The 14,300-nt window shown below is 49.0% G+C and overlaps 1 protein-coding gene across 2 annotated transcripts in view; it reads left to right on the top strand.

Moving 5' to 3' along the window:
• Positions 1–14,300, top strand: part of FHIP1B (FHF complex subunit HOOK interacting protein 1B) — a 97,278-nt gene that overhangs the window by 19,040 nt on the left and 63,938 nt on the right. For both annotated transcript variants that reach the window (XM_088454935.1, XM_088454933.1), the window contains exons 2-4: positions 6,855–7,294; positions 9,499–9,720; positions 10,925–11,317. In XM_088454935.1, the coding sequence (XP_088311061.1) occupies positions 7,166–7,294; positions 9,499–9,720; positions 10,925–11,317 (744 nt within the window). In that variant the 5' untranslated portion in view covers positions 6,855–7,165. The remainder of the gene's footprint in view (positions 1–6,854; positions 7,295–9,498; positions 9,721–10,924; positions 11,318–14,300) is intronic.

Below are 14,300 nucleotides of genomic sequence, written 5' to 3'. Positions count from 1 at the left end.
TGTACCATGTGCTGTCAGTGTCTCTGTGGTGTGGGGAGAGTGAGTGGACCGTGTGCTGTCAGTGTCTCTGCGGTGCTGGGGAGAGTGAGAGGACCGTGTGTTGTCAGTGTCTCTGTGGTGCGGGGAGAGTGAGTGGACTGTGTGCTGTCAGTGTCTCTGTGGTGTGGGGAGAGTGAGTGGACTGTGTGCTGTCAGTGTCTCTGTGGTGTGGGGAGAGTGAGTGGACTGTGTGCTGTCAGTGTCTCTGTGGTGTGGGGAGAGTGAGTGGACTGTGTGCTGTCAGTGTCTCTGTGGTGTGGGGAGAGTGAGTGGACCGTGTGCTGTCAGTGTCTCTGTGGTGTGGGGAGAGTGAGTGGACCGTGTGCTGTCAGTGTCTCTGTGGTGTGGGGAGAGTGAGTGGACCGTGTGCTGTCAGTGTCTCTGTGGTGTGGGGAGAGTGAGTGGACCGTGTGCTGTCAGTGTCTCTGTGGTGTGGGGAGAGTGAGTGGACCGTGTGCTGTCAGTGTCTCTGTGGTGTGGGGAGAGTGAGTGGACCGTGTGCTGTCAGTGTCTCTGTGGTGTGGGGAGAGTGAGTGGACCGTGTGCTGTCAGTGTCTCTGTGGTGTGGGGAGAGTGAGTGGACTGTGTGCTGTCAGTGTCTCTGTGGTGTGGGGAGAGTGAGTGGACCGTGTGCTGTCAGTGTCTCTGTGGTGTGGGGAGAGTGAGTGGACCGTGTGCTGTCAGTGTCTCTGTGGTGTGGGGAGAGTGAGTGGACTGTGTGCTGTCAGTGTCTCTGTGGTGTGGGGAGAGTGAGTGGACTGTGTGCTGTCAGTGTCTCTGTGGTGTGGGGAGAGTGAGTGGACCGTGTGCTGTCAGTGTCTCTGTGGTGTGGGGAGAGTGAGTGGACCGTGTGCTGTCAGTGTCTCTGTGGTGTGGGGAGAGTGAGTGGACTGTGTGCTGTCAGTGTCTCTGTGGTGCGGGGAGAGTGAGTGTACTGTCAGTGTAATCCTGAATACTTCCTCCTCAGCGATGTTACATTTACATCATCCTGTTTCTTCTGTACTTGTCTGGTTGTCGGCTGGGAGTTCCCTGCTGCTGCCTCAGGGATGACATTGCCCATGGGAGCCCATACAATGTAGAGTGTATGTGGCAGGGCTGGCAGCAGATGTTGGCATTAGGGTGTGGAATGTTTGCTAGACTGGTTTAACACTTTCCTGTGAGATCAAATCCTCAGCCCCTGGCTACCACCTGCCTGTCCTCAGCCCCTGGCTACCACCTGCCTGTCCTCAGCCCCTGGCTACCCACCTGCCTGTCCTCAGCCCCTGGCTACCACCTGCCTGTCCTCAGCCCCTGGCTACCCACCTGCCTGTCCTCAGCCCCTGGCTACCCACCTGCCTGTCCTCAGCCCCTGGCTACCCACCTGCCTGTCCTCAGCCCCTGGCTACCCACCTGCCTGTCCTCAGCCCCTGGCTACCCACCTGCCTGTCCTCAGCCCCTGGCTACCCACCTGCCTGTCCTCAGCCCCTGGCTTCCCACCTGCCTGTCCTCAGCCCCTGGCTTCCCACCTGCCTGTCCTCAGCCCCTGGCTACCCACCTGCCTGTCCTCAGCCCCTGGCTACCTGCCGATTCAGATGTAATATGTATACCGAGGGGCGTCCGTCTATATAAAGCGCAGGGTGGGATGTGTATACCGAGGGGCGTCCGTCTATATAAAGCGCAGGGTGCGATGTGTATACCGAGGGGCGTCCGTCTATATAAAGCGCAGGGTGCGATGTGTATACCGAGGGGCGTCCGTCTATACAAAGCGCAGGGTGCGATGTGTATACCGAGGGGCGTCCGTCTATATAAAGCGCAGGGTGCGATGTGTATACCGAGGGGCGTCCGTCTATATAAAGCGCAGGATGGGATCATACATACAAGCGCTGCTCACACAATATTTGCCTTTGTGTGTTAAATATACTTTGAGACCTCTGATGTAACAGCGACTTAGAGGCGTAGAAACGCGTCAGTCGCATCTTGTTTTTGTTACAACAGGAACATTTTCTCCACCATATTTATGGAATACCAGCTGTTGCCAACATTTTGTTATTTGAGGTGTTCTAGTTGTATTGCTGTGCATAGGGGCGCTGTCACTGGAGTTGCCCACATGACCCGCAGTGCTATACAGACTGGTGGCAGCAGCGCCCTCACCCACCACTCACATCAATGTCACTGTATGCCGCGTGGCCTCAATTACATGGGCCTCTCACCCAGTGGCCTCCATTATATGGGTCTCTCACCTAGTGGCCTCCATTACATGGGCCTCCCACCCAGTGCCACCTGTCGTGTGATATTTACCCAGTGCCACCCTTATGCCAGCCATTATATGTAACATTTACCCACTGCAGTTATTGTCAGTGATACGTGCTCTTTGGCAGATATTGTATCCTAAGTACAATATTCAGTATAGGGAACACATTGCAGGAAATGAGATAATAAATAAATACTAATGAAATAGAGTAGAATATAAAGCTCTTGCTGGTGTGTAGGGACCGTCTGCCAGGGGCCCGCGGCTTTGTGCTGCTGTGTTAGGGCCACAATGGGTTACACGGAGTCCTGGTATTACAGCTCCCTCTATCTAATAGAACAATCAGTATCTCCATGGAGACGGATAGATTGCCGGCTGAATGTAGAGTTACAGGATGGTAAGTAGTCACACACAGTGTGCAGGTACAGAAGGGTGGAGTGTAATATATTAGGAATGACCGATCCTAGACTAACGCAGATAAAGGTGCTAGGGAATTATGGAGATATATAGCATGGATGTGACAATCACTTCTGTGTATTCTCATATATAAGGTAAATGTACACTTCCAAATACTCACATTGTTCTCTGTATCCGCTGATGTTTACAATGACATGTTCAGCAACAGCCATACCAAGGGGCATATCACAGGTCTAGCCTCTAATGAGGTGTGACGCAGCCATACAAGGGGCATATCACAGGTCTAGCCTCTAATTAGGTGTCACACAGCCATACCAAGGGGCATATCACAGTTCTAGCCTCTAATGACGTGTCACGCAGCCAGGCTATGGGGCCTATCACAGGTCTAGCCTCTAATGACGTGTCACGCAGCCAGGCCATGGGGCATATCTCAGATCTAGCCTCTAATGACGTGTCACGCAGCCAGGCTATGGGGCATATCACAGGTCTAGCCTCTAATGATGTTTCACGCAGCCAGGCTATGGGGCATATCTCAGGTCTAGCCTCTAATGATGTTTCAAGCAGCCAGGCTATGGGGCATATCGCAGGTCTAGCCTCTAATGAGGTGTCACGCAGCCAGGCTATGGGGCATATTTCAGGTCTAGCCTCTAATGATGTTTCACGCAGCCAGGCTATGGGGCATATCTCAGGTCTAGCCTCTAATGATGTTTCACGCAGCCAGGCTATGGGGCATATCGCAGGTCTAGCCTATAATGACGTGTCACGCAGCCAGGCCATGGGGCATTTCTCTGGTCTAGCCTCTAATGACGTGTCACGCTGCCAGGCTATGGGGCATATCTCAGGTCTAGCCTCTAATGACGTTTCACGCAGCTAGGCTATGGGGCGTATCTCAGGTCTAGCCTCTAATGACGTGTCACGCAGCCAGGCTATGGGGCATATCACAGGTCTAGCTTCTAATGACGTGTCACGCTGCCAGGCTATGGGGCATATCTCAGGTCTAGCCTCTAATGACGTGTCACGCTGCCAGGCTATGGGGCCTATCACAGGTCTAGCCTCTAATGACGTGTCACGCAGCCAGGCCATGGGGCATATCTCAGGTCTAGCCTCTAATTACGTGTCACGCAGCCAGGCTATGGGGCATATCACAGGTCTAGCCTCTAATGATGTTTCACGCAGCCAGGCTATGGGGCCTATCTCAGGTCTAGCCTCTAATGATGTTTCACGCTGCCAGGCTATGGGGCATATCTCAGGTCTAGCCTCTAATGACGTGTCACGCAGCCAGGCTATGGGGCATATCACAGGTCTAGTCTATAATGACGTGTCACGCAGCCAGGCCATGGGGCATTTCTCTGGTCTAGCCTCTAATGACGTGTCACGCAGCCAGGCCATGGGGCATATCGCAGGTCTAGCCTCTAGTGACGTGTCACGCAGCCAGACCATGGGGCATATCACAGGTCTAGCCTCTAATGACGTTTCACGCAGCCAGGCTATGGGGCATATCTCAGGTCTAGCCTCTAATGACGTGTCACGCAGCCAGGCTATGGGGCATATCACAGGTCTAGCCTCTAATGACGTGTCACGCAGCCAGGCTATGGGGCATATCACAGGTCTAGCTTCTAATGACGTGTCACGCAGCCAGGCTATGGGGCATATCACAGGTCTAGCCTCTAATGACGTGTCACGCAGCCAGGCTATGGGGCATATCACAGGTCTAGCCTCTAATGACGTGTCACGCAGCCAGGCCATGGGGCATATCTCAGGTCTAGCCTCTAATGACGTGTCACGCAGCCAGGCTATGGGGCCTATCTCAGGTCTAGCCTCTAATGACGTGTCACGCAGCCAGGCCATGGGGCATATCGCAGGTCTAGCCTCTAGTGACGTGTCACGCAGCCAGACCATGGGGCATATCACAGGTCTAGCCTCTAATGACGTTTCACGCAGCCAGGCTATGGGGCATATCTCAGGTCTAGCCTCTAATGACGTGTCACGCAGCCAGGCTATGGGGCATATCACAGGTCTAGCCTCTAATGATGTTTCACACAGCCAGGCTATGGGGCATATCACAGGTCTAGCCTCTAATGACGTGTCACGCAGCCAGGCTATGGGGCATATCACAGGTCTAGCTTCTAATGACGTGTCACGCAGCCAGGCTATGGGGCATATCACAGGTCTAGCCTCTAATAACGTGTCACGCAGCCAGGCTATGGGGCATATCACAGGTCTAGCCTCTAATGACGTGTCACGCAGCCAGGCTATGGGGCCTATCTCAGGTCTAGCCTCTAATGACGTTTCACGCAGCCAGGCTATGGGGCATATCGCAGGTCTAGTCTCTAATGACGTGTCACGCTGCCAGGCCATGGGGCATATCACAGGTCTAGTCTCTAATGACGTGTCACGCTGCCAGGCTATGGGGCATATCACAGGTCTAGCCTCTAATGACGTGTCACGCTGCCAGGCTATGGGGCATATCACAGGTCTAGCCTCTAATGACGTGTCACGCTGCCAGGCTATGGGGCATATCACAGGTCTAGCCTCTAATGACGTGTCACGCTGCCAGGCTATGGGGCATATCACAGGTCTAGCCTCTAATGACGTGTCACGCTGCCAGGCTATGGGGCATATCACAGGTCTAGCCTCTAATGACGTGTCACGCTGCCAGGCTATGGGGCATATCACAGGTCTAGCCTCTAATGACATGTCACGCTGCCAGGCCATGGGGCATATCACAGGTCTAGTCTCAGAGCTAACTAGTTTTATACCCAATGTTGCAGTAGTCACTGACTTACTTGTATTTTAGTATCTTTAATGGCTGTATTGTTATCTTTTAGTTTATTATTTTATGTGCCAGTGAAGTAATGTGATACAGCAATTTTCCAAGTATGAAATAAATCACAGTGGACTTTGAGAGCACTAGAAGTATATAAAAAAACTTTTATTTGTTTGGCGTCACCAAGTGTCTGTATATGTACTGTACATCAATCCCGGTGCTAATAGTAGGGAGTAGGGTGAGCGGGCACAGAGCCCAGGGTGCAGGACGTACAGGTTCGTAGCTTGGGGTGTATGTAGCGGATCCCCCGTCCCCCTGAGGCTCAGTCTAGGGCTAATTCTCGGTATGTAGGACATTCAGCCCGTTCCTTCTCCTCCACGTTATTCGTGTGTGACAGCAGTGTCTCTGGCTATTACAAAGGTCGGGAGTCGGCTGACACACCCCGGCCATAGAGTAATGTGTTTTCCTGGTGATGGGTCAGAGTCCAGCCGCCCTCAGCTTCCTGCACTTCTTACAGTCATAATGATCATACCTCAGGGTCGTCCTAGGGACATTATTCCCAGGATCAGATAACTCACAATACGCCCCATCTGTACTTGTGCCTCACTCACAGCTCGCTCACACTCTTTATTTTTGAGCATATTACTATTTACTATTGCATTATTCCCAATGCGTCTGCAGCGTTCACTGCTATTTTTGATGAAGAATATTTTTTCATTGCCGTAACCCCATAGACCCCTATTTGCATGTCATGGTGTCTGCGCCCCACATGTCCTGGCTCCCTGTGTCTGTGTTTTCTTTTCCCCCGTTATTAGGGCCTGTGCTGGGAAATCACACGCATGTCCCTGCTCCTACTAAGGGCAGCTGTATCCCCTGTCAAAGCCCCAATGCAGCAGGAGTTGGATCACAGACAATGTCTCACCTCCTAGGGATTACTGATGCTCCCTCCCTCAGGGCGGGGCTTGTGTCACAGAAAGGAAGCCTGTGATTGGCCAACAGGCTGCTGTAAGAGCATCATGGATTGATCGGTGGAGGGAGCTTCAGTAGGTCAGTGGAGTTATGACATTCTCTGCTTTTTACACCACTATCGGCTTAATGATCAGTAGTCACACACATAAGGCAACCACAACAATCAGATTGTTCCCCAATAAGCCTGATAATGATTTGTATCTAGCATATAACTTCCCTGTGCATAGCTCTCTATCTGGGCAGAAATGTGATGTGCTGTCAGCCCGTTGCTGGCACATAGCGAGCCCACACATCATTATACCTGTCACCATCTGCTGATAACCAGTAATCCCGACCTAGGACCATGGCAGGTTACTTGTATGTCTACGTCTACCTAATGAGCTTCTGCAGAGACTGTGCTTTTAATTGATTTGTGGTTATTACTTCTCATTCCAGACTCCTGTACCATGGGCTGTACTTGCTCCAATAGGATCTGTGTTTATCGTCCACGCTACATGAATTCTACAACTCATTCTTGTGGTTGCTGTTATTGGGTCATTTGAGCAGCCTAATCTCATCTTCCATTGTCACTCCAGGGTGCAAGGAGACAAAATTTAGCAAGAGTCGCTGCAGACAGGATGAGCTGAACGCTCCTCTTCCCAGGTCCTTTCTTTTACAAGATCTTCGGTCTTCTCGCTCGTCCTCTGATGGGGCCGCTTAGGTTCAACTCCCTGTGCACTCCGTGACTGCATCATTGACACACAAGGATGAGTTGGCTTAGTAAACTGAACCCTCGAGCTTCTGGCAGCAAGGCCGGGCGCAATGTCAGCCTCCAACCTCTGGTAACAGCTGACCCAGAGACCTGCCTGATGGTCTTCAAGAATCATTGGTCCCAGGTGAGCCCGCATTAGCAGTGTAATATCATGTCCAAGATAACTGGGAGCAGTTAGAGTAATATGTCCACGAGAACCGGGAGTAGTTAGTGTAATATCATGTCCAATAGAACTGGGAGCAGTTAGCGTAATATGTCCAAGACAACTGGGAGCAGTTATCGTAATATCATGTCCAAGAGAATCGGGAGCATTTAGCGTAATATTTCCAAAAGAACCAGGAGCAGTTAGCGTAATATCATGTCCAAGAAAACCAGGAGTAGTTAGTGTAATATCATGTCCAAGAGAACCGGGATTAGTTAGTGTAATATCATGTCCAAGAGAAGCAGGAGCAGATAGTGTAATAACATGTCCAAGACAACCAGAAACAGTTATCATGATATTTACAAGAGAACCGGGAGCAGTTCGTATAATATCATGAACTGGGAGCAGTTAGTGTAATATCATGTCAAAGAGAACCGGGAACAGTTAGCGTAATATCATGTCCAAGACAACCGGGAGCAGATAGCGTAATATCATGTCCAAGAGTACCGGGAGCAGATAGCTTAATATGTCCAAGAGTACCGGGAGTAGTTAGCGTAATATCGTGTCCAAGAGTACCGGGAGCAGTTAGCGTAATATCATGTCCAAGACAACTGGGAGCAGTTAGCGTAATATCATGTCCAAGAGAATCGGGATTAGTTAGTGTAATATCATGTCCAAGAGAACCGGGAGTAGTTAGTGTAATATTATGTCCAAGAGAACCGGGAGCAGATAGCATAATATCATGTCCAAGAGAACCGGGTGCAGTTAGCGTAATATCATGTCCAAGAGAACCGGGAGCAGTTAGCGTAGTATCATGTCCAAGAGAATCAGGAGCAGTTAGCATAATATCATGTCCAAGAGAACCAGGGAGCAGTTAGCGTAATATCATGTCCAAGAGAACCGGGAGCAGTTAGCGCAATACTGTATGTCCAAGAGTATCGGGAGCAGTTAGCGTAATATCATGTCCAAGAGAATCGGGAGCAGTTAGCATAATATCATGTCCAAGAGAACCAGGGAGCAGTTCACGTAATTTCATGTCCAAGAGAAGCGGGAGCAGTTAGCTTAATATCATGTCAAAGAGAACCGGGAGCAGTTAGCGCAATATCATGTCCAAGAGAACCGGGAGCAGTTAGCGCAATATCATGTCCAAGACAACTGGGAGTAGTTAGCGTAATATTATGTCCAAGAGAACCGGGAGCAGATAGCATAATATCATGTCCAAGAGAACCAGGGAGCAGTTAGCATAATATGTCCAAGAGAACCGGGAGCAGTTAGCGTAATATCATGCCCAAGACAACTGGGAGTAGTTAGCGTAATATCATGTCCAAGACAACTGGGAGTAGTTAGTGTAATATCATGTCCAAGAGAACCGGGAGCAGATAGCGTAATATCATGTCCAAGACAACCTGGAGCAGTTAGCGTAATATCATGTTCAAGAGAACCAGGAGCAGTTAGCGTAGTATCATGTCCAAGAGAACCAGGAGCAGATAGTGTAATATCATGTCCAAGACAACCTGGAGCAGTTAGCGTAATATCATGTCCAAGAGAATCGGGAGCAGTTAGCATAATATCATGTCCAAGAGAACCAGGAGCAGATAGTGTAATATCATGTCCAAGACAAGTGGGAGTAGTTAGTGTAATATTATGTCCAAGAGAACCGGGAGCAGTTAGCGTAATATTGTGTCCAAGGGAACCGGGAGCAGTTAGTATAATATCATGAACTGGGAGTAGTTGGCGTAATACCATGTCCAAGAGAACTGGGTGCATATATAGGAGGACTTACATTCTGCTGTAGTCTATATGCCGTAAAGGCGACGTTTTTGTGGCCCTGATATTGGTAGAAATACAGACCGTTCATTAGGGGCCAGTGACCTCCGTTCTTGCACCTACTGAATGGATCGGCATCATTCTGATAATGGCTGCCAGCACTGTGAGTCCAGTAGGAGCAGTGGGGTCAGTTCTGTGAATACGGTGGGTGCATACATATAACAGTGATGATTCTTCTTATTGGTGCACGGTGACTCTAGGTAGGAAGAGACAGGTATCACTAGATGTTCATCACATTTAGACTCTGAGAAGAACTGTGTTGGGGTTGGGAGGAGGAGGAGGAGGAGGAGGAGGAGGAGGAGGAGATCGTCACTCACCTATACTCAGTCTCCGTTCACACTAAGTCTGTCCCTGGACAGGTCCTCCGGATACTGGAGCGTCATGGGTCCACGGAAAATGTCACCATGGATGACCTGAGCTGCGTACGTAACAATACCTACCAGATGCTGAGCCTGTTAGCAGAAGAGCGGCCGCGAGACGGAGAAGGGCCTGGGCCGATTCTGGGTTACATGGCATCGGAGGGCATACTGGAGAGGCTGCTCACATGGCACCTTCAGAGGGACTTCACCGAGGAAAAGAAGGTGATTTACAAATTGCTTTATGACCTCATACACCAGACCAATGATGTCACCACATGGGGCATGCTGTACTATACACTGCGTTATAGCTGAGAGGCGCCAGTCTGCGGCCCCTTGTGTAACTACAGCACAATACTGTTATATCTCCAGAGATATCATTATTCCACCAATACATCGCTTGGTATCATTCCCTAACCGAGGGGTTCCCAAACTCGGGCCTAAGGCACCCTAACAGCCCAGGTTGTAAGGATACCCATGCTTGGCCACAGGTGACTTAATTTGTACCTAAGTCAATTTGATTTATCCACCTGTGCTCTATGGAATCAGTATGTAATGCCGGCTGTCGGGATGACTACTGTCACAATACCGACAGCGACATCCCGATGGTTGGAATCACGACAGGGGTCAGGTAAATATACTTACCCTACCCCCTTCTCCCCCTAACCCTACCTTCTGGTAGCCTAACACTGACCCTCCCCGTTAGTGCCTTACCTTGGTTCGGGCAGCTGTCCGTCTGTGATCCGGAGTCAGGATTAAAATAGGCGTCGGTATTTCGATGCCTATCTTAAGTCGCTTGTCAGGATTTCAGTTCCGGTATTGAGACTGGTGGCCGCCGGTCTCATAACTATATATCGTGCTCAACCATGGATATCGCTAAAGCCTGAACCGTTGGGGGGCCCTGAGGACCACATTTGGGAGCCTCTGCCCTAAGCCCACTGAACTGGCATCCCGACTGCTCTTGCATTGAGATCGCTAACCTGTTGTCATCTGCCCTGCACGTAGCCATGGAAATTGTAGGAATGATGTTCCGCATTGTTTATTCATCAGGTGCTGGATAATATCTTACAGATAGATATTGCTAGTTGTGTGGGGGTCGTGGTTGTACTACAATGCCAGTGTTGGGTGAGGCTAGGCTTTCTTCTTATAGTCACCTGAAGACCAGGACTACGTACAAGTCCTGTAATGAGCGGTGAGCGTGTTATCTGGAACCTGGTCCCTGACTCTCCCCCAGGCACCTTGGTAAATGATACCTCAGTGTCCGCTGATTATGACCCTGTACGAGTCACGTGCCACATGTTCCATCTCCTGCTTGTTATATGATAATCTCTGGATCCATGACACATACATGGCAGCACGGAACCACCAAAGAGTGAGGTCCATGTAATTCTCTGTGATTTGTGTGTATACGCATCCTTCCATTATCCAGGTGGAACAGCTGAAGCTGTATGAGATGTTAATCAGTCAGTCCTGCCAGCCTCTCCTGCGCTACCAGCCTGTACTGCGCCCCCTGGTCACCCTCCTGGGCACCTTCTCTCCAGGCCCGGCCTCTCCTGTGCTGGAGAACAACTTGGTTCTGCTGCTGAATCAGCTCTGTGTGTCCTTGGCCCGGGAACCCTCCACCCTGGAACTTTTCTTTCAACACTCTGTTGGGAAGGACGGACCAGCTAACCTCCTCATCTTCTCACTGCTGGTGCCCTTCATCCACCACGAGGGTGTGATAGGGCAGCAGGCCCGGGATGCTCTGCTTCTCATCATGGCAATGTCTTCTGACAATCCTACCATGGCCAGATACATCACAGAGAACTCCTTCTTCTGCCCCGTAAGTGCCCACGTGGTCTCCCACCGGTGCTCTGTATGTCACTGATGTGTGGCCAGTCCATGTGTCCTGCCACTGATGTGTGTCCAGTCCATGTGTCCTGCGTGTGCTCTATATGTCACTGATGTGTGGCCAGTCCATGTGTCCTGCGTGTGCTCTATATGTCAGGGATGTGTGGCCAGTCCATGTGTCCTGCGTGTGCTCTATATGTCACTGATGTGTGGCCAGTCCATGTGTCCTGCGTGTGTCACTGATGTGTGGCCAGTCCATGTGTCCTGCGTGTGCTCTATATGTCAGGGATGTGTGGTCAGTCCATGTGTCCTGCGTGTGCTCTATATGTTAGGGATGTGTGGTCAGTCCATGTGTCCTGCGTGTGCTCTATATGTCAGGGATGTGTGGTCAGTCCATGTGTCCTGCGTGTGCTCTATATGTCAGGGATGTGTGGTCAGTCCATGTGTCCTGCCTGTGCTCTATATGTCAGGGATGTGTGGCCAGTCCATGTGTCCTGCGTGTGCTCTATATGTCACTGATGTGTGGCCAGTCCATGTGTCCTGCGTGTGCTTTATATGACAGGGCTGGACGGCTGTTTGTGCTGTACATGCATTTCTGTGGCGTTATATAATTATATATCAGAATAGTATCTATCTCATATTTATTTATTATTATTACCAGTGATTTATATAGTGCGCACACATTCTGCAGCGCTTTACAGAGCATATCTTACCACTCACATCACTCACTGCCCCAGTGGAGCTTACAATCTATATTTCCCCATCACATGTACATGCACATACATACACACTAGGGTTGTGGTTGTGGTGTGAATCGAACCCATGACCACAGTGCTGTGAGGCAGTAATGCTAACCATTACACCATCTGTGCTGCCCTATCCATCTATGGAAAGAGCTATATAAATAAAATTCTTATATGTATGTATGTGTGTGTATATATATGTCTGTGTGTGCATATATATACAGTCAGGTGCATATATATTGGGACATTGACAGAAGTTTCATATGTTGTCCTCTATTCACCACCACAATGGCTTTGAAATGAAACAAACAAGATGTGATTTACCTGCAGACTTTCAGATTTAATTTGAGGGTAATTACATCCAAATCAGGTGAACGGTGTAGGAATTACAACAGTTTCAATATGTGCCTCCCACTTTTTAAGGGGCCAAAAGTAATGGGACTATCAACTCAAAAGCTATTTCATGGACAGGTGTGGGCTATTCCCTCATTATTTCATTATCAATTAAGCAGGTAAAAGGTCTGGAGTTGATTCTAGGTGTGACATTTGCATTTGGAATCAGTTGCTGTCTACTCTCAATATGAGATCAAAAGAGCTGTCACTATCAGTGAAGCCATCATTAGGCTGAGAAATCATAACAAACCCATCAGAGAGATAGCAAAAACATTAGGTGTGGCCAAATCAACTGTTTGGAACATTCTTAAAAAGAAAGAACGCACCAGAGAGCTCAGCAACACCAAAAGACCCGGAATACCACGGAAAACAACTGTGGTGGATGACAAAATAATTATTTCCCTGGTGAGGAAAAACCCCTTTACAACAGTTGGCCAAATCAAGAACACTATCCAGGAGGTAGGTGTATATGTGTCAAAGTCAACAATCAAGAGAAGACTTCACAAGAGTGAATATAGAGGGTTCACCACAAGATGTAAACCATTGGTGAGCCACAAAAACAGGAAGACCAGATTAGAGTTTGCCAAACAACATCTAAAAAAGCCATTACAGTTCTGGAACAACATCCTATGGACAGATGAGACAAAGGTCAACTTGTACCAGAGTGATGAGAAGAGAAGAGTATGGAGAAGGAAAGGAACTGCTCATGATCCAAAACATACCACCTCATCAGTGAAGCATGGTGGTGGTAGTGTCATGGCGTGGGCATGTATGGCTGCCAATGGAACTGGTTCCCTTGTATTTATTGATGATGTGACTGCTGACAAATGCAGCAGAATGAATTCTGAAGTGTTTTGGGCAATATTATATGCTCATATTCAGTCAAATGCTTCAGAACTCATTGAACGGCGCTTCACAGTGCAGATGGACAATGATCCGAAGCAAACTGCAAAAGCAACCAAAGAGTTTTTTAAGGCTAAAAAGTAGAATGTTATGCAATGGCCAAGTCAATCCCCTGACCTGAATCTGATTGAGCATGCATTTCACTTGATGAAGACAAAACTGAAGGGAAAATGCCCCAAGAACAAGCAGGAACTGAAGACATTTGCAGTAGAGGCCTGGCAGAGCATCACCAGGGATGAAACCCAGCGTCTGGTGATGTCTATGCGTTCCAGACTTCAGGCTGTAATTGCCTGCAAAGGATTTGCAACAAAGTATTAAAAAGTGAAAGTTAGATTTAGGATTGTTTAGTTTGTCCCATTACTTTTGGCCCCTTAAAAAGTGGGAGGCACATATAGAAACGGTTGTAATTCCTACACCGTTCACCTGATTTGGATGTAATTACCCTCACATTAAATCTGAAAGTCTGCAGGTAAATCACATCTTGTTTGTTTCATTTCAAAGCCATTGTGGTGGTGAATAGAGGCCAACATATGAAACTTCTGTCAATGTCCCAATATATATGCACCTGACTGTATATATATGCACACACAGACATATATATACACACACATACATACATATATTTATGCACCTGACTGTATATGTATGTATGTATGTATGTACATATATATAATGTGTGTGTGTATATATTACATTAGAAGAGGATGAGTGCCCTGGCAGAGGCTTGTAGTATAACACGTTTCCCGGACACTCCCTGAGTTTGGAATGCTGCCCCTCCCAATGTGAGTGGTTGCCGACCACGTTCTGGATCTGTGCCCGGAATTTCCCCCTAATGTCGCACACGCCCCTCTGCTACCCTCTAGTGCCCGCCTGGCAGAAACACAAAAACCTATACTCTGCTCTCTTACAGAATCACTGTCAAGACAACATCTGCCA

This window comes from Taudactylus pleione, unplaced genomic scaffold (genome assembly GCF_031769625.1).
Source record: "Taudactylus pleione unplaced genomic scaffold, aTauple2 ptg000635l, whole genome shotgun sequence".
Classification (NCBI taxonomy): domain Eukaryota; kingdom Metazoa; phylum Chordata; class Amphibia; order Anura; family Myobatrachidae; genus Taudactylus; species Taudactylus pleione.
The sequence above is the reverse complement of the archived record's forward strand: the minus strand, read 5'-3'. Positions and strand labels throughout refer to the sequence as shown.